We start from the raw sequence: 22,339 nt of genomic DNA on the forward strand, positions 1-22,339 counted from the left end.
ATCGATGTTACTTCATTCCTCTGAACTCTGAATTCTTAGGACACGTCTGCTTAAAGTAATTGGGTAGAAGATCAGAATGAAAGTGGAAGGGTTGGATGGTATGTGTTTGCCTGATGGGTAGAATGAGAGAGAGAGGAGTGACTAAGAGCTAATACTCTTGCAGGCCTCTCTGAGTGTGAGATCTGCTGTGTTCTTTGCTAGCCTGTGATGTCAGAGCCTGGTAATTTCCGGTTACTGAGAAAGGAAATAACAAGCCTGACAGCAATCTTCCTGACCTTTGTAGAGCTCTGTGATCCTTCCTGAACCCCCTCCGGTCTTTCCCCTGCTGAGGAAATTAGTGGGGTGGGCTTGCTTTCTGTGAGGTCCCTGCTCCCGGAGGCTCTGGGGAGCCCAGATTGAACATTTCTTCAATTAACCATCTCTAGACCCCCTTCGGTTCAGGAGAGGAACGGCCACTGGAGTCCCCTCTAGTTCAGACAGCCTTTGAGTTGTTCCTCCCGTTCACATAATATTCTCTTGGAGGTTCAGAGGAGCACAGAAACCAGCCGAAAGGCTGCGTTTCTGGGGAAAGAAAGATAATTTGTAACCTTAAATCAGTGATTCCTTTTTCTCCAGACCACCAGCCTTTAGTTATATTGATAATACACATTTGGAGGGGACGTACATGATTTAAAACTATATTAAAGAGAGTTGCAAGCAGTGTGGCCCTTGGAACGTATATGAGATTTGAGGTCTAAAGTCCTGTTTGAAGCCTCAGAACTGTCAGTTACAAGCCACGTAGGCTGAGCCAGCCACTGACATCAGTCGGGCCTTCGTTTTTCTACTTGTGAAGCTAAAAATAATATCTGATTTCACAAGTGTGTTTGTGAGGCTCGATTGTGATAATTTAGTATGTGAAGTACTTTTAAAAAATTACTATTATTTTAAATTATGTGAAGTACTGTATAAAACTGGGCGGCACTCTACAAATATAAGGGTTTATTATTGTTGTTGCTGTTATCCTTGATCATCTTCCGCCTCTCCAACCATCATGATGTCATAATCTTCTTAAAACTTTTCGGCAGGCACTGACTGGGTTTTTGTGACTAAGTCAGGGGACTCTCTCCATCTCTTGTTTCCTTGCTGTGGTGGATGGAGGTGGTTCCTTTGGGCCTCTGAGTAGAGAGGCCCGGGAGTGCTAGATTCATTTATTCTTCTGTTGAGTGGGCTTTATTGTGGGTTGACTTATGCGAGGCGTTTGGTAAGCACTAAATCAAAACGAATGAAGGCTCTTCCATCCTCAAGAATATTAGAGTCTAATTGGGAAAACAGGCTTCTAAGTAACGACGGCAACGTCAAGGTAATGATGACAATCATGAGGTGTCCCTGGGAGCCCTGATAAAGCATGGTGGTAACTCCATGGAACTCCATGGAACTCCATGGAACAGAGGTGGCTAAGTCAGAAGGGACTTTCTAGACAGAGATATTTACAGTCACAATCCCCGGGATCTAGATGCCTTTTAACCTTTGAGTTCGGACGTGGGCCAATAGCCCAGGTGTTACTTTACTTCACAATCTTGTGACTCAAAGTATTGTCCCTGGATTAGCCGCATCAGTATCACTGGGGGTTTGTTAAACAGAGAAGACAAGATCACTTTGAATTCTATTTACGTCTTTCGTCTTAGTCATTTAGGTTCTTCATTTATTTCATTATTACTTCTGGGGGAGCTAGGGGATTCTTTGGGGAAGTTTTTATTCTCTTTTTCTTTTCATAGCAGTTGTAAAAAGAGGTACCATCTCCTATTGAAAACTGGGGAAAGGATAAATTTGGTTTTTGACTTCCCTTAAGATCTCCTCCTGGGGTGATCTAAGCTTTCTGTTTTCTTGGGGGCGCATTCAAATGGGGGCAAGAATTAATTTTTTAACCAGTTATTGGCATAGAGGAGGCCTAGGCTCTTGGTGTTCTCAGTAGGACTGATCTCTGAATTTACTAAAGAAACTTATCTGGTTTACAGGGTGCTGTTGATGGAAATTGGTGAGGGTTTGGATAAATCTGATGTGTCCTCATTAATATTCCTCATGAGAGATTATATGGGCCGAGGCAAGATAGCCAAGGATAAGGTGAGTTTTCTTTCTTTTTCTTCATTCATGTTCCCAAGAGCCTATCGGAAGTTGGAGGGGTGCTCTCTATGGTGTGAAGAGAGGGAAACAGGTACTTAAGCAGGGAGGACCAAGTCGGGGGTGAAGGTGGGAAGGGAGAAGAGTATGGGTTTTATTTTTCATAGTAACATTGATAGGAAGAAAATTGGTTCATATATTGAGAGGCAATAGAGTGATATCGGCTGGTGTGGTCCTGGGTGTTTCTTTCATCTTTGTATTTTATCCTTTATTTGTGTAAAATTCATAGGCCTGGCTTATACATCAGCTTCTCTCCCTGGTTTGACAGATCATCTGGGAGGGTTAGGGAGTCCCTTCTGCTCATGCTGAGTAGAAACAGGAGGAAATGCTGGTCCACTCCCATCTTGCTCTCTGACTGTCATCTATTTCTCCTCAGCGAGCTTAGGGTCTGTGTGGAGTCATTAGGTTGCAGGGTAGCTGGGCAGGGGTAGGTCCTTGAGACTGATGTACCCAGGGAATGGCAAAAGTACAGATTTGGGGTTGAAATGAGGTAGGGGTGAAGATCTTAGGGATGCTGTGATTGCTGGAAAAGTATATAAATTCCAGCTGGCCTTATATGGTACCTCTGACCTATGGACAGGCCAGGGAAAGCTCGGGTCTCTAGTATGTGACAGTATGTCCACCAAGGACCTGCTTCTGAGGACTCTGGTAAATCATTACTTAAGAATTTCCTCATGTTCCTTAATGATTGTTGTTTCATTTCTGAAATTTGGAAATATAGGGTGACTCTATGCCCCCACCATCAAATGCAAAATCGGAAGGAAGATGAAAAAATACAACTCCTTTTATGGTGTCCCCTAATCAACTTATTTCCCAATCATTTATGTAGATTTAATTAGCATTATTAATTTAAAAATAAAGATAGCACATTAGTAACCAAATGTTAAACAGAAAGGAAATAACACCAAAAGCAGTGCCTATTTCTGAAATATAGTTCTTTCACAATCCCTATGGTCCAGGGTGAATGAGTAGCAAAATACCCTAACCCTGTAATTTCACCACCTCATGTCTGCTGTGTCAGAGTAAGTTGGAATTTCCAGCATTGATTAAAATATTTTAGGGACTTCAAAACTGTATCATTAGAATTTTTCTAGTAAAAACGTTTCCCCAGCTACCTTCTCACTTCCTTTTTTCAGTAAAGCCCTCAGAGTTTTTCAGTATAACACCAGCCTGGCTTTTGGGAAGAGACTGAACTTGGGAGGATTTTATTTTCAGGCCTGCTCTCTCAATCCTTCATGACACAAATGGCCCATGTATCTATCCCCAACCTAGGTACAGGCTGGCCCCCCAAAGACTTACCTCTTTTCTGAGTAAATTCCAGGAGTGTAATTTGCTCATGGCTTTGGAGGGACTATAAAACAGAGAGGTCTGGTTTAGGATCACTGAAGGTCACTGAAAGAGCTCCTCTGGTCACATTTTCTTGCTCTAATAAATTACACAACCTGAGGTTTGCATATGAGGCCTAATAGTCAGCCCTACTGACATTTGTTTCTTGTTGGTGGTTCTCTTAGAGTTTCTTAGATCTTGTGATTGAATTGGAGAAGCTAAACCTGGTTGCTCCAGATCACTTGGATTTATTAGAAAAATGCCTAAGGAACATCCACAGAATAGACCTGAAGACAAAAATCCAGAAATACAAGCAGTCTGGTAAGTAGCATTTTGGCCTCTCTGTGGCCTAAGGAAGTATCTGTGCACAGTGGGTTTCATTGGTAGAGACCCATGTGTTGGACGAGTGGATGGAACAGAACCCGAAGGTCCACAGCTCCCACCAGCCTGTGGCTAGAGATCAGAACCCTTTATATCCTCCATACCCCGCATCTGCTAACTTCATCACCCAGCACCCCTGACCACACAGTCTTGGCCCTCTGCAAAATGCCGCCAAGCAGTTCTTAACATTTTGGTCTTCAGGAAAGTCTGCACCCCCACTTTCTGTACTGGCTGGTGGCGCTGTGGGCACTCAGGGCTTTTGAGTCTATGCTGAGCCCTGCTGCCTTGCTCCAGAGTTTGGCCTGACTTGGGATGATATCCTATCGCTGGGGTCCTATAACTGCCCTGCATATGTCTCCAGTTACACAAAACCTCCCCATGCAAAAGGGCATCTTTTCTGCTGAGAACCCCTCCTCCCATAAAGGCGACCAGCTCACCCTGGCCTTCTCTCTCATGGCACCCCTACCCGTTGTCTATTAGACTCACAGTCAGCGTGGGCTCTGCTAGCAGTCTACTACCACCACAGGGCATGGCTGATACTCAGTGATCTACACACAGCCCTGCCCCCACCCCCGCAATGGTTGATTCAAGATCAAGAACAGGAGTAGAATTTTTAGTCTGTTCTTAATGACATTGATAGAAGAGTCATCTGATCTGATATTTTGAATTCATAAGGGGGCTGGAAAGTTTAGGATATTTTGAAAGATCATGATTGACCATGAACTGAGCCACTGTTGAAGATTCATTTGATGATAATTTGTAAATCTTAACTCAGAGCCTGTCTTCTGCTTGCAGCTCAAGGAGTGGAAACAAATTATGTAAATGCTCTCCAGGCATCTCTGCCAAACTTGAGTGTTAAGGATCCTTCATATAACCTAAGGGTGAGTCTGGAGCAAGTGTGTGGAATCCCAGCATGAAACAATTTAAGAACTTTGATAAAAATGTACATATTCTCCCAGCATGTACTTTGTTTAATATCTGAAAAAAATTGTGACAGAAATGTGCATTTGTTTTAAAATATGTATAAATTCTTATAATTTCAAAGCTAACATGTGTTCATTGAAATAATTTGGAAAATACAGAGAAATATATATAAAGGGAAGAAAATAAATCACCTCCATGTTAACAGTTATTCCCTTCTAGTCTTTTTGTTTTCCTGTGTGTGTATCTACATATACAAACATTTTTTTCATTGTTCACTTGTCCCTTTGAAAATTTAACTTCTTAAGTAAAAATAGGTAGGACATGCCCATGGACAAAGAATTCAAAATGTGCTAAAAGAATTTTTAAAGTATATTTCCTCTTACCCCAGTTCCTTTCCCCAGAGGCAGCTATTGTTAACCATTTTCTTCTATCCAAAGATAGTCTTATACACATATCATATTTAATTTGTATTTTTTTCTTCTGTACAAATGCTAATACACTATGTCCACTTCCTGATCTGAGAATTCTTAGAAATTGTTTCGTATGAATCATACGGGACTGCCTTTATTTAATCATTGTTTTTAATGATGGAACATAATTTCACTTTCTAGATGTATCAATATGTTTAGCCTTTTCTTGTATATGTGGACTTTTAGATTATCCCCCATCTTTTGTTATGAAACAATACTTCAAAATAAATAACCTTGTATTTACCTCTCTGTGCATTTGCTTTTCATTGAGCTTATTTTAATGATTTCAACAAACATGTTTTTGTTATTGGGTGATGTTACTGAGTGATGGATTTGTGACCATAAATAATATGTAGTCACTTCTGGTTGTTGTGTTAGTCAATGGTGCAAGGTTATCATCAGAATTGTGCTTTGGTTAATCTTTTATCTTGAGAAGTTAACCTTAGTGTAATCTCATCCTCATCCTAATTCCATATAAGGATATGTGGAATTTGTAGTCAGGACTTAGACCACAGTTTATAATCTGTGATTAAATCATAAGCACTTTCATAAAAGTGTGTGATGAACATATTGACTATACCTGTAATAAAAATAGTTTTGTGGAGAATATAATCTGTAAGAGATACCACTAAGCAATAGAATTTCAGAGCTCAGATGGATGGTGAGCATTATACTGTCCAACACCCTCATTAAATAAATAAGGACATTTAGGCCTAAGGAACATTAAGTGACTGCCCACTGCTACCTACCGCCAGATCTGGGCCAGTCCATACTCCTTTCTCTACACCATGGTGTATTTAATAAACTACATGGTATCAAGTTATAGCTTAGATATATCTGTCATGTTTTTCAAGAATTAAATATGCTTTTTTTTGTCCTTCTGAATCTCTATGATACCAAATCATGAGAGAAAACTGATTTAGAATTCAGATCCAGATTTTCTGGGCTTTCTCTGCTATTGTCTACCTAACATAAATTATACTGTCATTCTTAGTTAAAAGCCTGCCATATTTTTGTTACTGTCTTTCTATTTTGTTAATGCAAGTAATTGTATTCACTGTCCATGTAGCCTATTAGGAACCCACATGCTCTGTGTGTAAACTTTTCTTTAAATTTGCTATATTAATCTGTGACCCTGATCATTCATTCATTTAGTTAGCAGGCACTGTGGCATATGGATTTGGTGAATTCCTCACAAGATTTGGGAACTGAATACCTGGATGTTAACTCATACAAGGCTGCAAAAGTGCTTTAAAAATTACGGTGGCATTAAATAACACATGATACCGACATACTATAGAATAAAGAAGTTGTGGGAATTCCTTGGCGGTCCAGTGGTTAGGACTCCGTGCTTCCACTGCAGAGGGCACGGGTTTGATCCCTGGTTGGGGAGCTAAGATCCCTCAAGCCACGCTGTGCAGCCAAAAGAAAAAAAAGTTGTGACTCTGTAATATAATGCTTTTTATATTTATCTGCAATAAATCTAGCTTTGATTTCATGTTATATCTCTTTAATAGTATGTAAAAGTGAATGCACACCTATGTGGGATTCCAAATTCTATCTAATGTCATTATCCTCTGGCTAAGTCATTGGTTATTAGTGATAAAAGCAACTTATATGTTTTTCTTTCATTTGGATGCACAGACTTAGCTACAGACACAGCTTAATAAATAGTGTACTTCTCTCTTTTGGCTAGGATAGCTTCAGAGGAGAACTGTCATTTGAAAGCTGAGCATATCAGATGGTTGACAGTGTGTGCTATGTGTACCTTACACAGGACCTGTCATCTGAGAAGAGAAAGGGTCTGTTCAATCTTTGATTCTCTGATTCATCCCATTCTGGCCCTCAGAAAGGGTAGCTAATTTTCAAGAACCACTCCCACATGTGGCTTTTGTGTAGCTAGGCATTATAGAAAAATAATAACTGGATATTTATTAGGCACTTCCGTGTGCTTAAAAGGCACTGTGCTGAGTGCTTTGTGTACATTTAATCTTCAAAAAAAAATATCAGGCAAGTACTATTATTATCCTCATTTTGAAGATAAAGAAACAGACATATAGCTAAAGAACTTGCTCAAAGTTACATAGCTAGTAAGTGGCAGAATCCCACTCCCACTCTTAACCATACTGTACCTTGCCTCTGTGTTAAAGACCAGGTTGAATGTCAACTGCATGTTCCAGCAGCTTGTTCTAACTTGGAGCTATTGTAGCAACTCTCCTATACCATATTCTAAATGCTAGTTGAGCATATTTACACATTCATTTTATTTTCACTTTGAATTGCTGCTTTGGCCATAGAATATGGATTTATGGAGTTAATGGCTCTTGCTAGCCTTCTTTAGATAATTTAACAGTGAATGTGATATTTTTATTTTTTCCTGGGTAAGAATCCTATCAAGATATTTAAAGAGGTGTAATATAATGTCTCTGAAAAATGAACAGGGAGTGTGACCTTGTTTTTTATATTTGAAGTTCCAGAATGGGAGGAGTAAAGAACACAGACTCATGACGGGACAACCTGACATTCAGAGTAAGACCAGCTTTTCTTTATAGTCATTCTTTATAATTGATCGATAATTCAAGTACAGAATGTTGCATTTTTAGAGTTGCCTTTCTTTTATCTACATATTTTAAGCTCTCAAAATAAAATGTATTCATTGGCATTTCTAGTTATCCATCAAATTAGCTTATTTGAATTTAAACACCTCTTACTTCATCAGCTTCATCATCTTGACTATATTTTTTAAGAGATATAACATTTATACCTGAAATAGAACTATAACCAGGCCATGTTAAACATTAATCTAGCCATGGTAATGAGCCATGTTGAACCAAATATCTAGCAGCAGGAAGAAGAAAGGTTACTAGGATCTTGTTTTATAGCCCATTTAATAAATCTAGATACTGTACAGATGACATTCCCCACCCCTACAAAGAAAGGAAGAAAAAAAAAAACCACCTAGTCATTTCAACCATAAGATTTAAGGGATTTAAAGTCCCTCTCATCGCTCTTAAAACATCAGTACTTGATCCCATCATTTTCAAGAAGTGTATTTTTTGCTTGTCTTGAGTCCTCCTTGAAGTGAGGGCTGAGACTCAGTCTCTTACTGTAGTACTTAAGAACTCCCGGAGGTGGGGCTGCATAGACAGGTAAGGAGGACTCAGTCTTCCCTGAGGAGCTTGGAATTTGTGTGCAGGGGTGATCCTGAAGGTATAGAGCAGGGCAGTGGCCTGATGGAAACTTCCTCTATATGGCAACACCTCATGACTCAGCCGACATGCTGTCTGTGTGCACCTGCAAGCATTCTGCCCAGCTCAGCCAGATGGAGCAGCTCATGCCCAGCCTTTCCTATGGAAAAGTCAGCTCTCCAGCAAAAGCTGTTGAGGAGCAAATTAATTTCTGAGGTGACAGTATGTTTCTTAAAACACTGGTGAGGTGGTGAGAATTAGCTGTTTAAAATGCGAGACCTGGTAGATTTGGATAGGAATTTAAAATAATCAGTGTTTTTTCCATTGGGTTCCCTGATGACAGGTTTACCCTTGATGGTAATTAAACAGGTGAGGCAAGTGAGGCTCCCAACAGCCCTGCAGGTCTTTAGGAGAGCTAGTTGCCTGCTTTGGCCCGGATGTGGTTCATTTGCTAGTAAAAGAGAAAAGCATCCTGATAACTTGACCTTAATCTAATAGAAGTTTAAAATAATCAAACCAAGTATTCATATTATTTTGGACTTCCAAATAGATTTCAATTGGATGATGATGATAATAACTACAGTTTATTAAGCACTTTTAGTAAGTGCTAAGTGCCCTGAACTGAGATGGACATATTACATATATTATTTTGTGTGTTTTTAAAATTCTGTTAAGCCATGATTGCTAAAATACAAAAAGATAAAGTGAAATTTCCTCTTAATTCTGCGTATCAGACATAACCACTATTAATATTTGATCTGTGTACCTCTAGTAAGTATATGTAGGTATACGCACACAAACACACGTAAAATTTTTAAGTACGTTGGCTCCATATTATACATATTATTCAGTAATCTATTTTTCACTTAATACATCCTGCATATCTTTTCTTATCAAATACATAAAGATTTCTCATATCCTTTTTAACATTGCATAGTATTCCATTGTATGTATCATAGTTTATTTAACCAGTTTCATGTTGGTAGACTTCTAGTTTCTTTCTAGCTTAGCGCCATTACAAACAGTCCTTCAGTACATCTCCTTGACATTTTTGCACACGTGCTCTATTATTTCCTTAGGATAACTTCTAGAAGCAGAATGTTGGTTTAAAGGATATTGCTAATTGTCCTTTAAAAAGACTGTTTCAGGGCTTCCCTGGTGGCGCAGTGGTTGAGAGTCCGCCTGCCGTTGCAGGGGACATGGGTTCGTGCCCCGGTCTGGGAAGATCCCACATGCTGTGGAGCGGCTGGGCCTGTGAGCCATGGCCGCTGAGCCTGTGTGTGCAGAGCCTGTGCTCCGCAATGGGAAAGGCCACAGCAGTGAGAGTCCTGCGTACCGCAAAAAGAAAGAAAAAAAAAAAAGACTGTTTCAACTTATACAGCATTACCATTTGAAAGTATTCATTTCCCCCAAACCTTACCAAATATTGGCATTTTCTTTGCCTGTCTTTAGACATTATTTCTCATTTTTGCAGCAGTCATAAATTAGATGCTCATCTCAGATTAAAAAACAAAACAAAACAAGGCAAAACAAAACCCAACGCACCCTGAGACTTCAGAAACTTGCCCAAGATCACAGGACTTGTTAGTGATGGTGCTAGGGTTTCAGCCAGCCCTTTATGGCTTCAAAACTGGTGGTTTCTCCACCTCCCTGGGACTAGTAAAGTCATTTTTTATCTACAGAGTTTGCTCTAGGTTCATCTATATTTGCTAAGCCCACTGTCCCCTATCTTACCATTGACATTTTATTTTGTGATCTCCCAATATCACTGGACTAAGAAAACATGGCCATCTGTTCTATAAGTGGCAAACCCACAAAAGCTTTCCCGTTTCTGTGTCTCTAAGGCTGTTCCTTTGAGGCACTGTGCACAATTTCAGCACATGCAGTAAAGCTATTGATATTGTTGGGTGGTTAGTTTATTAAATTCTCCCTATCAGGTTAAAACCTCACCGGTCACTGGGTCCTTACCTGGAGATGGGCAAGGGAGAGCCTTCTTTTACTTCTGTTTAAGCAGTTTTTCTACATAACCCCTGTTTAGCATGGGGACTTGTGTTTTCTTATCAGTTAGGTTTTTCAGTGTGAGGTTAGAAGCTTGGGGCTGAGTATAGCTGGGGAAAGAAAAGACAGTAGGGGGAAGAAAATAGGGAAAGAAAAATGGTGTGACATAAAGAAACACAGCCCGCAGGAACTAGGATTCGGGCTAGTTCTCCTTCAGCTTTGTAAATGATTTCTCTCTCATCCCCCAGGAGAACCAGTGAAGACATCCATTCAGGAATCAGAAGCATTTTTACCTCAGGTACAGAATTAAATGATCTGATTTGGTATTGTATTGTAAGCACAGTATCTGTGGAGAACACTGATGGCTTTAAAAATATCTGTCCATTAAGAATTCTTTGTAACAATAGGATGCTGAGGGTGTGCTATTCTGAGAACTCTTCTGTTCTAAAGGGGAACCTTGGATGTAGCAAAGAGAAAGATGTTGAAGTGGATTGCATTAGTGAACTTTGCAGGAAAATTCCAAAGTGGCATTTCTCTTCTCAGCTGAGTGATTGCTGAATATATAAGTAAGCAGTGACACTGAACCTTGACTTGTTCTGACTTTTTCTACGCTGATACCTCTTCTCCATAATAGGAAGGCCTCCTTTTGTATTGGTTTGGAAAGATATCACTTGTACAATCTCAGGTTACTGTGGAAACATATGACCCATCTTTTCTCTGTGTTTTAAATTATCTTTATCCCACAAAGCTAAGACATGTGTAAAGAGACTGCAATTTTTATTAAAATTAAATAGAAACTGAAATAACGTGTTGATATTGAAGGGAAATGTCAGCTGTGATGGCTTCAGCCTGTGTCTACTGAGTGAGTCACCTGCCAAAAGGAAATTTAAGGAAATCCAAAAGAAAAGATCATATGGGTGGAACCTTGAGGAAAAGAACAATGTTTAGGGTCTTTAACAATCCCTGCTTTCCTTTCCAGCACATACTGGAAGAGAGATACAAGATGCAGAGCGAGCCCCTGGGAATCTGCCTGATAATTGATTGCATTGGCAATGACACAGGTAGGTGTGAATGCTCCAGATGAACTGATGCTCCCACAGTGAGATCACAGTGAGATCACGGCATACACAAGCTGTATTCATCGAGTGAGCCACACTAGCTGCTGTAACAAACTGATGTCAAAATGTGGTTTCACACATGAAGGGCGGTTTCTCACTCATGTTGCAGTCTGGTGCGGGTGGTACTGTAGAGCTTTGTTCCATGTGCTCATGAGTGGCGTCATCATCTGGGGGCTTTGAGTTTTCCTCAGGATCCTCTCTGTCTGGCTGGTGGATGAAGGAAGTGAGTGGAAGATCTCACAAGAGACATGAGGGACAGGCCTGAAAGTGATACGCATCATTTCCACCCTCATTCCTTTGGTTAGAACTCATGTGCCCCATCCAACCACAGTAGACAAGTTGTGTGTCAGGAAGAAAATGAAAGGAGGTTGGGGGAACACATAGCGTTGTCTCTGGCACAAAGGCCAACTTTGTGAAAGTTGGTGAGCTTCTGTCTTGTCTTTCCATGCTGGATGCTGTGGCAGGGAGGAGTCCTGGGATCCAAAGAGGGGTTTAAAATGCAAAGTTTTCTGGGCTTCAGTATTATCAGATACCCCATCATTTCACCTAGATAGACTCTGAAAGCTTTTCTGGGGAACATTAAAAATAGGTTAAATTTGTGTTCACTTAGAGGCAATGTGTTCCTTAGTTCTGTCACCCTGGACTTTGGTTATTGGCCTGAGTGTGTACTACCTGTGTGTCAACTTTGGATCTGAATTGATTCTTTTGCTCAGTTTTTGGATGTCTGATTCGAACTGAATCAGTCACTGATGATGCATCAAAAAAGAAGGAGAAGAGCCTAGATAAGTACAATAACATTCGGTTTAATTATTTATCTCTTTCTTTTCAAAAAAATTAATTAATTTATTTTAAATAAATAAATTTATTTATTTTTGGCAGCGTTGGGTTTTCGTTGCTGCACGCGGGCTTTCTCTAATTGCAGCGAGCAGGGGCTACTCTTGGTTGTGGTGCGTGGGCTTCTCATGGCGGTGGCTTCTCTTGTTGAGGAGCACGGGCTCTAGGAGCGCAGGCTTCAGGAGTTGTGGCTCGCGGGCTCTAGAGCGCAGGCTCAGTAGCTGTGGATCATGGGCCCAATTGCTCTGCGGCATGTGGAATCCATCCGGACCAGGGCTTGAACCCGTGCCCCCCCAGCACTGGCAGGCAGATTCTCAACGGCTGTGCCACCAGGGAAATCCTTATCTCTTTCTTGAAAGGATTGCTCGTTCTATTTCCACAGTTGTCCAGCTTCTCAATATTCTCTTAGAATGAGTCATAACTGTCTTCTAGGCTCACTTAGAATGTTACCGTGGGGCGGCTTCCCTGGTGGCACAGTGGTTGAGAGTCCGCCTGCCAATGCAGGGGACACGGGTTCGTGCCCCGGTCCGCGAAGATCCCACATGCCGCGGAGTGGCTGGGCCCGTGAGCCATGGCTGCTGAGCCTGCGCGTCTGGAGCCTGTGCTCTGCAACAGAAGAGGCTGCAACAGTGAGAGGCCCGCGTAACGCAAAAAAAAAAAAAAAGAATGTTACCATGGTGAGTTTTATGGGAAGAGAATCCAACAGAAGATCAAATTAGCAAATATTAGGCTGAATTTCCCAGGATTTCAGGTATGATCTCACTTTCTCATGTCCTATATTTGGTTGGATGTGAGAAATGCTATCTCCTGAGCGATAGATGTGTCCTTTACTTATTTATTTAATTTTATTTTTCTTAAATTGAGGTGTAGTTGATGTACAAGATGTGTTCTTTCTGTTTTAGCCATTAGTATTCACATAAGAATGAGAAAATATTTTCTCAGTGAGTAACTTCCTGCTTTAAAAGAGATTGTGTAATTGTCCTCCACTTTTGGTTGTAATCAGTTCTGCTTCATGCGTTAGCAGGAAGTTCCCAACTGGACTTGGTGCAGGATGTGTAGCTGTTGTATGAGGAGAATCACAAAGATAAAGCCATGACTTGTAGTGAATTTGTGGCTATAATCCACTGTCTGCTTCCCTTGCTGAGTTAGGGGCCTCTTTTAGGCAGGGACTGAGTGTATATTTGTATTTTTCTGTATTATAGGATTGAGATCAGAGTTGAGCCCTGAAATACGACTGTGTGGGTATGAATCATGGCTTTGCCATGGCCTAGCTTGTTACCTGTGGCAGTTTTTCTAGCCTCTCTGTAGCTCAGTTTTTCATCTGTAAAATGAGTTAATAACAGGACCCACCTCATAGGGAGGTTGGGAGGAGTGAATGAGTCCTACCTGTAAAGAACTTAGGGCAGTGCCTGACACACACGCTGTAAGCACGTACTAAATGCCAGTTAATGTTATTTGTCCATTTTGTTTGTTTAATTTTAGTTGCAAACCACTGAGCTAGAACTTGCCGTGGCTTTGTGCTTGGTACATGGAGCCTGACCCAGACAAGTGAGGGACCAGAGAGCTGGACTCCTGAGGCCTGCTCTGGGCTCATGGGGGAGTGGGGCAGGTCCCCATAGCCTGGGGCTAACTGGAATAGAAGGGGTAACCCCAAGAGGGGGTAACTTTTGGGGACATATGCAGGTGGATAGCTGGGGAGACTACTACTAGTCATGGTATGAGCGGGCATGACAGAGAAAGAGAATCTGAACACAAACGCCAGGGGGAGGGAGGGCAGAGAGTGGCAAGGCCTGATGGGAGAGAAAAATGGAAAGGAGAGTAGAATCAGAATCTCTAGGAGCTGGAGCAGGGGCACCTTTGATGAGGTAAGAACAGGTATTGGCCTGAGGTGCATTTGTACATCTGCTTCCTTGACTCAAGCTCTCCCAATACAAATAACTGGGCTTGAGGCCACATCTAGATGATTGTCTAGATGATTCGTCTAGACAATTCGTCTAGACACCAGTTCGTCTAGATGATTCTGTGGGGGTTCCTTTGTCTCTTCCCTAGTTAACTTTCTCACTTGGTTAACGCTGAACATTTGGGAGGACTGCAGGAGTCTGGCAATAAACATTATTACTAGAAATGAGGGCTCTCACTTCTTGTAATAAATCTCTTATAAGTATCACTGTATTATCTTATTGGTTCTTTTCTCTGGAGAACCCTGACTAATACAAGTTTTTGTGTGGACATATATTTTCAATTCTCCTGAGTGGGATTGCTGGTAAATACCACTCCCCTCACCACCTTTTTTAAAAACTGTCTCAAATTCTCTTCCTCTTCACAGCTTCTTGCCCAGGTTCACTTCAGCAGCCCACTAATTGTTCTCTCTTCCTAAGGATCTAACTCTCTCAAACCCATTAAAAGAAAAAAAAGAAAGAAAGAAACTAACAGTAAGATGGTAAGACTAACTTGAGGGTGGTAGTGATCAGGGTGTACATTTTTTTTTTTTTTTCTGTGTTGGGTCTTCGTTGCTGCGCGCGGGCTTTCTCTAGTTGTGGTGAGTGCGGGCTACTCTTCGTTGCGGCGTGCGGGCTTCTCATTGTGGTGGCTTCTCTTGTTGTGGAGCACGGACTCTAGGGCACGCCGTCTTCAGTAGTTGTGGTGCTCGGGTTCAGTAGTTGTAGCTCTCGGGCTCTAGAGCACAGGCTCAGTAGTTGTGGTGCACGGGTTTAGTTGCTCCACAGCATGTGGGATCTTCCCGGACCAGGGATCAAACCCATGTCCCTTGCATTGACAGGCAGATTCTTAACCATTGCGCCACCAGGGAAGTCCCAGGGTGTAAAATTTATTAAAAATATACTATGTGTCAAGTGCTTTGCTGATTCCTTTACAGGGATTCTCACTTAATTTTCATAAATATTACTGCAAGATAGGTACTATTATCCCCATTTTCAAGGTGAGCAAATAGAGCACAATAAACTCCCTTTCTAACTTCTCTAGTTAAGTAATTAGAGCTGGAATTTGAACGCTTGACTGCAAAGCCTCTGCTTTTAGCTACCTTGCTGTTAAGTTCCATGCGGGTGGGGAGCTTTTCCTATGTGTCTCCAGAACCTGGAACCATGCCTGGTACGTGGGAGCTCAGTAAATATTTGTTGGGTGAATGAATGAAGGAGTAAGCTCTACTGGTCTTGGTGTGTTTCTAAAACCATTCCTTTGTACCTGTAGAATTTGGAAGACTCTCTTATACCTATCTTTTCCTGTCCTCAAAAAAAAAAAATCAGACTTTTATCCAGAATATGTAATTTCCGCAAACCTTTATAGATTTATACTTCCTTTATCCCATAAATGTTTATTGCACCCCTGCTATTGCAGAACACCATGCTTGGGACTTCCCTAGTTGCCCAGTGGTAAAGAATCCGCCTTCCAATGCAGGGGTTGTGGGTTTGATCCCTGGTCGGGGAACTAAGAGAAACAAATACTGCATGCTAACACATATATATGGAATCTAAAAAAAAAAATACATGGTTCTGAAGAACCTAGGGGCAGGACAGGAATAAAGACGCAGACGTAGAGAATGGACTTGAGGACGTAGGGAGGGGGAAGGGTAAGCTGGGACTAAGTGAGAGAATAGCATTGACATATATACACTACCAAATGTAAAATAGATAGCTAGTGGGAAGCAGCCGCATAGCACAGGGAGATCAGCTTGGTGCTCTGAGACCACCTAGAGGGGTGGGATAGGGAGGGTGGGAGGGAGACACAAGAGGGAGGAGATATGGGGATATATGTATACGTATAGCTGATTCACTTTGTTATACAGCAGAAAGTAACACAAAAATGTAAAGCAATTATACTCCAATAAAGATGTTAAAAAAATCATTTAAATATAAAAAGCAGTGAATGGTATAGTTGATACACCAAATCATGTTACTGCAGTAAAAGATAAGTTTGGTAGAGTACTGAAGCAAAAAGAAATAAGTTCATATTAAAGTTTGGACACATTAATTATTCAAATTAAAAACAAAAACAAAAACACCCCACCATGCTTGGCCCTTGTGAAGCAGGTATGGAGGCCATGAAGTAGAGTCTGGCCTCAGAGGCACATTGTGAACAAAGATAAGGTTATAAGGTTATTGTTTGGTGGCTCATTCTTGAGAAGAATCCTTGGAGAAGTCAGGAACCTCTTCTTGGAGCAGACATGGAGACTTAAGGTTTTGAGGCTAATTAGTTCAGTGACTTTGTGCTTGGTGTCCTCAGTGTTGCGTCACCTGTGTCAGAGACCTAGCAAAGCTAGACCTATGCGAGGCCCTGCTTTGAGGTGCCCTGACATAGCACTGGACTTTTGCTCTTGTTTGGAGCTGAGAAGCGAAAGCCTCACATCACAGACACTTGGACTCTGGACCTTGACCTAGGGCTCTGGCTGGTTTTTAGGCTGCTGAATGAAAGCTGGTGTTTGCAGATTTTAAGAGGACGTGTTTATTCCTCTCTTTTCTCCCTGCTCATTCTGAAAAGCTTGAAGATTTTTCTATACTTTTAACCAGGCTAAGGCTTAGATTCTTCTAGCAGATGCTGCATGTTTCCCTGGGAAATCTTGCATAAGTAAACTTCCTCTTCTAACAGAGCAGCAGTAGTCCTGAAAGCCCGGAGTTGATCGTAGAGAGCTTTGCACTGGTATTGATTGGAGCTTGGCTGCTCGTTGGGATTACCCAGCCTCCTTTCCTCATTTTCCCTTAGTGGAATGGGCAACAACCCAAATCAGTAGCATTTTCCTGCACTGATAGATGTAAACAAATCTCAGCAAGGGGGATCGGAGCAGCCACTGCGGCCTCTGCTCCTGAGCTTTGAAGACACGTGGTAAGTGACGCATGAGATGGTAGATGGAGGCTTTGTTCCCATGGAGCGGCTACTGCTGCCTGCCAGCTTGAGTGCCAAGGAAGTGGGATCTCCCCTCTTAACTCCTGTGGGATTAGCAGACTATTAACGATAGCTTCCCTGTGGGCAAAAGACCAGGAAGTCTGTGGTGGTATGCTTTTTTTTCTGGGCATTCTTATCCTCTGAGATTAAGCAGCCATTCAGTTGGAAACCTAGCATCACTAATGAAATTTCCCTTTAAATCAGTGCTACATAGCAAACCCTTTTCTCACAGACAGCATAAAGCTAGGGTATAAAGAATTACAGGTCCACGATCCCTTACTGGAGACCCTTGCATTTCAAAATTTTAAAGTTTTAAGAGTTTAGAAAGATGACATGGCCCATATACCATAATTTATAGAACATTCCAGTGGGGTCTAGGGCAGTACCCCATAATCAAATATGTGACTATTTCTACAGCAAAAGGAATGGATATTTACACTAAGTGGAATAAAGACTATAAATAGCTTCTCATCAGTTCAGGAAAGGTTTTGCCACAAAATGAGTCAAGGAAAAGAACCTAAGTTTTTCAGAGCTTTTGGGGCCTTGGAATTGTGGATAGGAGTGGTGGGTATGTGGAAAAGCAGAGGACTTTTAGGCCACCTGAGGGACCACAGAAGCCTCTCTTGACATGTTTATTATTGATATTGTTTTCTCCTAAGAAAAGCTAGTCCAGAAGGAATTACTAGTGATCATTTGTGCTTAAAAGAAAAAAAAAAGACATTTATAAAGTAGTTTATAATTTCGAGTGTATATGGATTGTCCAGTAACACCCCTGATTGTTGGTGTCCCTGAACAAGTGGAAAGTCAGATTTATACAAGCCCCACTCCCCACAACCCCGCTTCCTCCCTCTTTATTCTGTCTATATTCACCATCATCCTTCCACTTGGGGGCCTTTCCTTTGCCCTGTTTTTTTTGGAACCGCAGCTGAATTGCACCTTTCCCATAATCTTCTCTCCAGGTGTCTTAGACCACACTGATCTTCCCTACTCTGATTTCCTATTTTACCTAAAATCCTACTGTTCTATGTGACATGTCAGTCATTGTTTTGTGCACATTTATACACTTTGCTTCTCTAGCAAGATTATGGGCTCCTTGAAGAACAGGAACTACATTGTATACTTCATCTGTATCCCCTCATCACAGTGTTTCTGTAACACAGGAAGAGGAACTTTGTAAAACATGAGTTTTGGGGTCAAGTGAGTTTAAGAAATAATTTGTTGGGCTTCTCTGGTGGCGCAGCGGTTGAGAGTCCGCCTGCCGATGCAGGGGACACGGGTTCGTGCCCCGGTCTGGGAGGATTGCACATGCCGCAGAGCGGCTGGGCCCGTGAGCCATGGCCGCTGAGCCTGCGCGTCCGGAACCTGTGCTCCACAACAGGAGAGGCCACAACAGTGAGAGGCCCGCGTAATGCAAAAAAAAAAAAAAGAATTTGTTCCTCTTTAGGAGATTTGCAGTGCATGTTGGCCTTAAAGTTTCTGAGCAGTGTTCCTGTAACGAAACCTGGTTAAGTCTTGTCAAACTTGCATTTCTCATTCACATTTGACCTCAAAACTCCCCTTTCCACTAAGAATATCCTGCCCACTTGTATTGCATTCATGTGCCTTATAGTAACTTGAGCTGGGCTTATTAAAGGTGCTCAATAAGTGATCATAAATAGACTGATAAAGCATCCCCTCTTTCTTATTTATTCTATACATTTATTTAATGAATCCCTTTTTTTAGATAGTGTCAAGATAAATGTGAGCTCATCTTCGGTCAAAACACATTCTAAATGAATGAGATCATGACATTTTATTTAATTCTTTGGATTTCATCTTAGTAGTCCCCAAACGGGTGGGTAATGCTGATCCTAGCCCTTCACTAACAGCCCTGTACTAATTTCAAGGCCAGAAGAAATCCCTCATCATTTCAGGAAGTTAATAAAGGAACAGCTGAATTTTAGAGAGATAGGGCTGGGTCAGGAGTGGGGTTTCCAGGGTGGGTAGAAGGAGAAGTGGGACTAATGCAGTTGGTTGAAGCTTTATTTTCCAAACTCAACACCCATGTTTTTCTTCCCCTATTTTCAAGTAAGGACAAGGATGTTACTGTTGATACATGGGACATAGAATCTGGCTGCTCTGAGTCCGTTTTAGTTTAGACTGTAGAGACCTCCCTCTGGTTTCTAAGGAGGTATATTCCATGCAAGAGATGCATCGCAGGCGGGCTCCATGATTTGTGGTGCAGCGGCTGCCTCTATATTCTTTAAAACTAATATATTTGAATAAGCACTCACAGTTTGCAAAGCATCTTGACAGAAATCTCAATGGGTCCTCTCAGCCACCTTCTGGAGGACACGGTATAGGCATTGGTATTGATCCATTTTGTATATGAATAAACTACAGATGTACTTTGTTCAAAGTCACACTGTCACAACCCCCTTGATCCTATAAATTAGACTGGGCTATATCTGTGTTCTTGCTGGCCCGAGAAAGAACAACAGCTAGCGTCAGTCCTCACCAACTGATAGAGGAAAGATGTGCTGTTATTGGGAAGTGCCAGCTGTGATGACTTCAGGCTGTGTCCATTGAGTGACTGTTGCCACAGGGATATTTAAGGGATGCTGCGTCTTGGTCTGAGGCCCATCCAGATTTGGTGCTCTGATTGGCCTTATACTTGGCCTTGGGGACCTGTATGGATTTTGGGTTCCCCTCAAGCTTTTAGCCCTTTTCCTTCTGTTCTATTAGGTAAGGACTTCCTGCCCTAGACCTCAGATTCCCATCTCCTTCTTAGCTCTTCTACTAATATAAGTTAGTTTTTTTTCAGGACCAGTTCGTTTTTTTTCAGGACCAGGCAAGGTTCAGACCAGTAAGTGGGTGGAAGAGCCAGGACTGAAACTCAGATCTTGTGATTCCAAGACTGTTCCTCTTTCACCCGTATCACGCAGCTGCCTGCTGACTGCCTCGTGGCAGCCCAGCTGCTGCTCCAGCCAGAACCTGTGGGGAGGCCAGATAAAGAAAAGAGATTAAGACACAGGACAGCATGTATTCTGTCCAGACCTCTGCATATCAGGATGGAAAGGGAGACTGTGGCTTTCTTTCAAGGACTTTGATAAGGGACTAAATCTATCAGTGAAAAGAGGCTTTTGAGGGGAGCAAGCCAGTCTGAGATAACAAGTAAACAAAAGAGCTTTGCGTCTGGTGTTTCTCTGTTTGCTTCTGCCCCCTAGAGGAGAGAATGCTCCATGACTGGAGAGTGTGACTCCTGAAAGGGAGAGTTTGGACTAAAGCAGTGGGGATGGCATTGGGGTCCTAATCCAGGTTCTCTCACATGGTACAGCACTTTGTTTCATCCCGAGCACAGAACTGGGTACTGAAGCCTTGCCTACACCCTCAGAAGCCATGCGGTGCTGCTACGCCTTTTCTACCACTCTGAGATCCTATGTGGACAAGTGAGGTATTTAATAGGTTTTTAGCAACTGCCATTTCCTGATAATACTTACTTATCACAGGGTTTTAAGGAGGTTGGCACCTTCTTTATATCTCTTCATTATGACGTGACATATATATATATATATACAAATTCATTTTTTTCACCCTTACCTACGGGCCAGGCAGAAGGAGAAAAGTAAGTAGCCTAACTACATTCTTAGGGAATGGTTATTATCATTCCCTTTTGTTGACTTACCTGGTGAAATATTTACCTGATAATGTGTACAAATCACTCCAAAATTTAGTAGCTTAAAACAACAGTATTAATTTATTTATATCTCTCACAGTTTCTGTGGGTCTGGAATTTAGGAATGGCTTAGCCAGGTTGTTCTGGCCCTGAGTCTCTTGGGAGATTGTGGTCAGATGTCAGCTGGGGTCATCTGAAGGCTTGATTGGCTTTGGAGGGGCTTCTCGGGTACTCAGTCACGTGGCTGGTTGGTGCGAGGCCTAAATTCTTCTCCATGGAGGCCTCTCCACGTGGCATTGGGGACCTGTATTGAGTGTTCTCAAGACATGGCAACTGGCTTCCCCCAGAGAGAGTTGTTCCACAGTGACCTGGCTTTGGAAGTCACGTTGTATCTCTTCTGCCACATTCCATTCATTAGAAACGAGTTACCAAGTTGGTCCACATTCAAGGGGAGGGGAATTACACTCTATCTTTTTAAGGGAGGAGTGTCAAAGAATCATGGACTTATTTAAAACCGCCATATCTGGCAGGACGTGGGTCTCCTGAGTGGAATGTTCTACAAGACTCTATGTGATTGTGTCCAGATACTGCTCATAGGCTGGGTGAATTAAATTAAGAGTGCACAAGCCAGCTCTTATTTGTCCAGTGGCTGCTTAGATTCCAGATTTTTGTTAACCCAAGGCTATGTTTCTTTTCCAACTTTTAATCTTTTTCCTGTTTCCTGCTGAGAAGCCAGAAGAGAAATTTTGATTGCTTACTTTTACTTTTATAGTTTACTAGTGGTTGGTAAAGTTGGCAAGACAAGACAGTTGAAACTATTGGTTGAAGCTGTGAGTCTCTGAATTATTTGTCTATCCATACTTCATATTGTTCCCATTTAGTGTCAAGAATTTGTAGTAAACGGTTATATGTACTTTCAGTTATTTATCTCCCCTTGACCCCTTTGTGTGACGCCTAAACTGGTATGAGATAGGACCCCTCTGTTCCTTGGTGGAAGTTATAGGTACTCTGATTACTACCATGTTGTTTGGTTCGGGGTGAATGCAGTCGTAGACTTCTGGAAGGTCATACCCCAGGGGAGGAACAGAAGTGGGTACATAGTCATGAGACAGGAAAGCAAATCCAGAGAAGTGGCTAATAGTTTGGATGACAGCCTGAATTAGGAGATTCTTGTTTAGCCTCTGGGCTTAGGACAGAATGGTTTTTCTGCTCTGAAAATGGACTAAGAACTGGAGGCATCCCTCAGACAAGGAGTAGAAACTTAATGGGTAGCTCAATAGGATGTGGACTTTTTGAATGAGGAAGAGAAAGATGTCTCTCTTTGCTATTAGAAAGATGAAACAATTCGGTACCTACTTCTCCAATAAAGGCAAACTGAGCAGATGGGAACAA

At 41.8% G+C, this 22,339-nt stretch overlaps 1 protein-coding gene across 4 annotated transcripts in view; it reads left to right on the plus strand.

Annotated features, from left to right (window-relative positions):
• Positions 1 to 22,339, plus strand: part of CFLAR (CASP8 and FADD like apoptosis regulator) — a 46,196-nt gene that overhangs the window by 16,425 nt on the left and 7,432 nt on the right. For 2 of the 4 annotated variants that reach the window (XM_065881104.1, XM_065881103.1), the window contains exons 2-7: positions 1,995 to 2,100; positions 3,669 to 3,804; positions 4,660 to 4,745; positions 7,730 to 7,787; positions 10,693 to 10,742; positions 11,424 to 11,505. In XM_065881104.1, coding sequence (XP_065737176.1) covers positions 2,005 to 2,100; positions 3,669 to 3,804; positions 4,660 to 4,745; positions 7,730 to 7,787; positions 10,693 to 10,742; positions 11,424 to 11,505 — 508 coding nt within the window. In that variant the 5' untranslated portion in view covers positions 1,995 to 2,004. Of the gene's footprint in view, positions 1 to 1,994; positions 2,101 to 3,668; positions 3,805 to 4,659; positions 4,990 to 7,729; positions 7,788 to 10,692; positions 10,743 to 11,423; positions 11,506 to 22,339 lie in introns of those variants that run through there. The other 2 variants (XM_065881105.1, XM_065881106.1) reach the window with 2 other exon arrangements.

This window comes from Phocoena phocoena, chromosome 7 (genome assembly GCF_963924675.1).
Source record: "Phocoena phocoena chromosome 7, mPhoPho1.1, whole genome shotgun sequence".
NCBI lineage: Eukaryota > Metazoa > Chordata > Mammalia > Artiodactyla > Phocoenidae > Phocoena > Phocoena phocoena.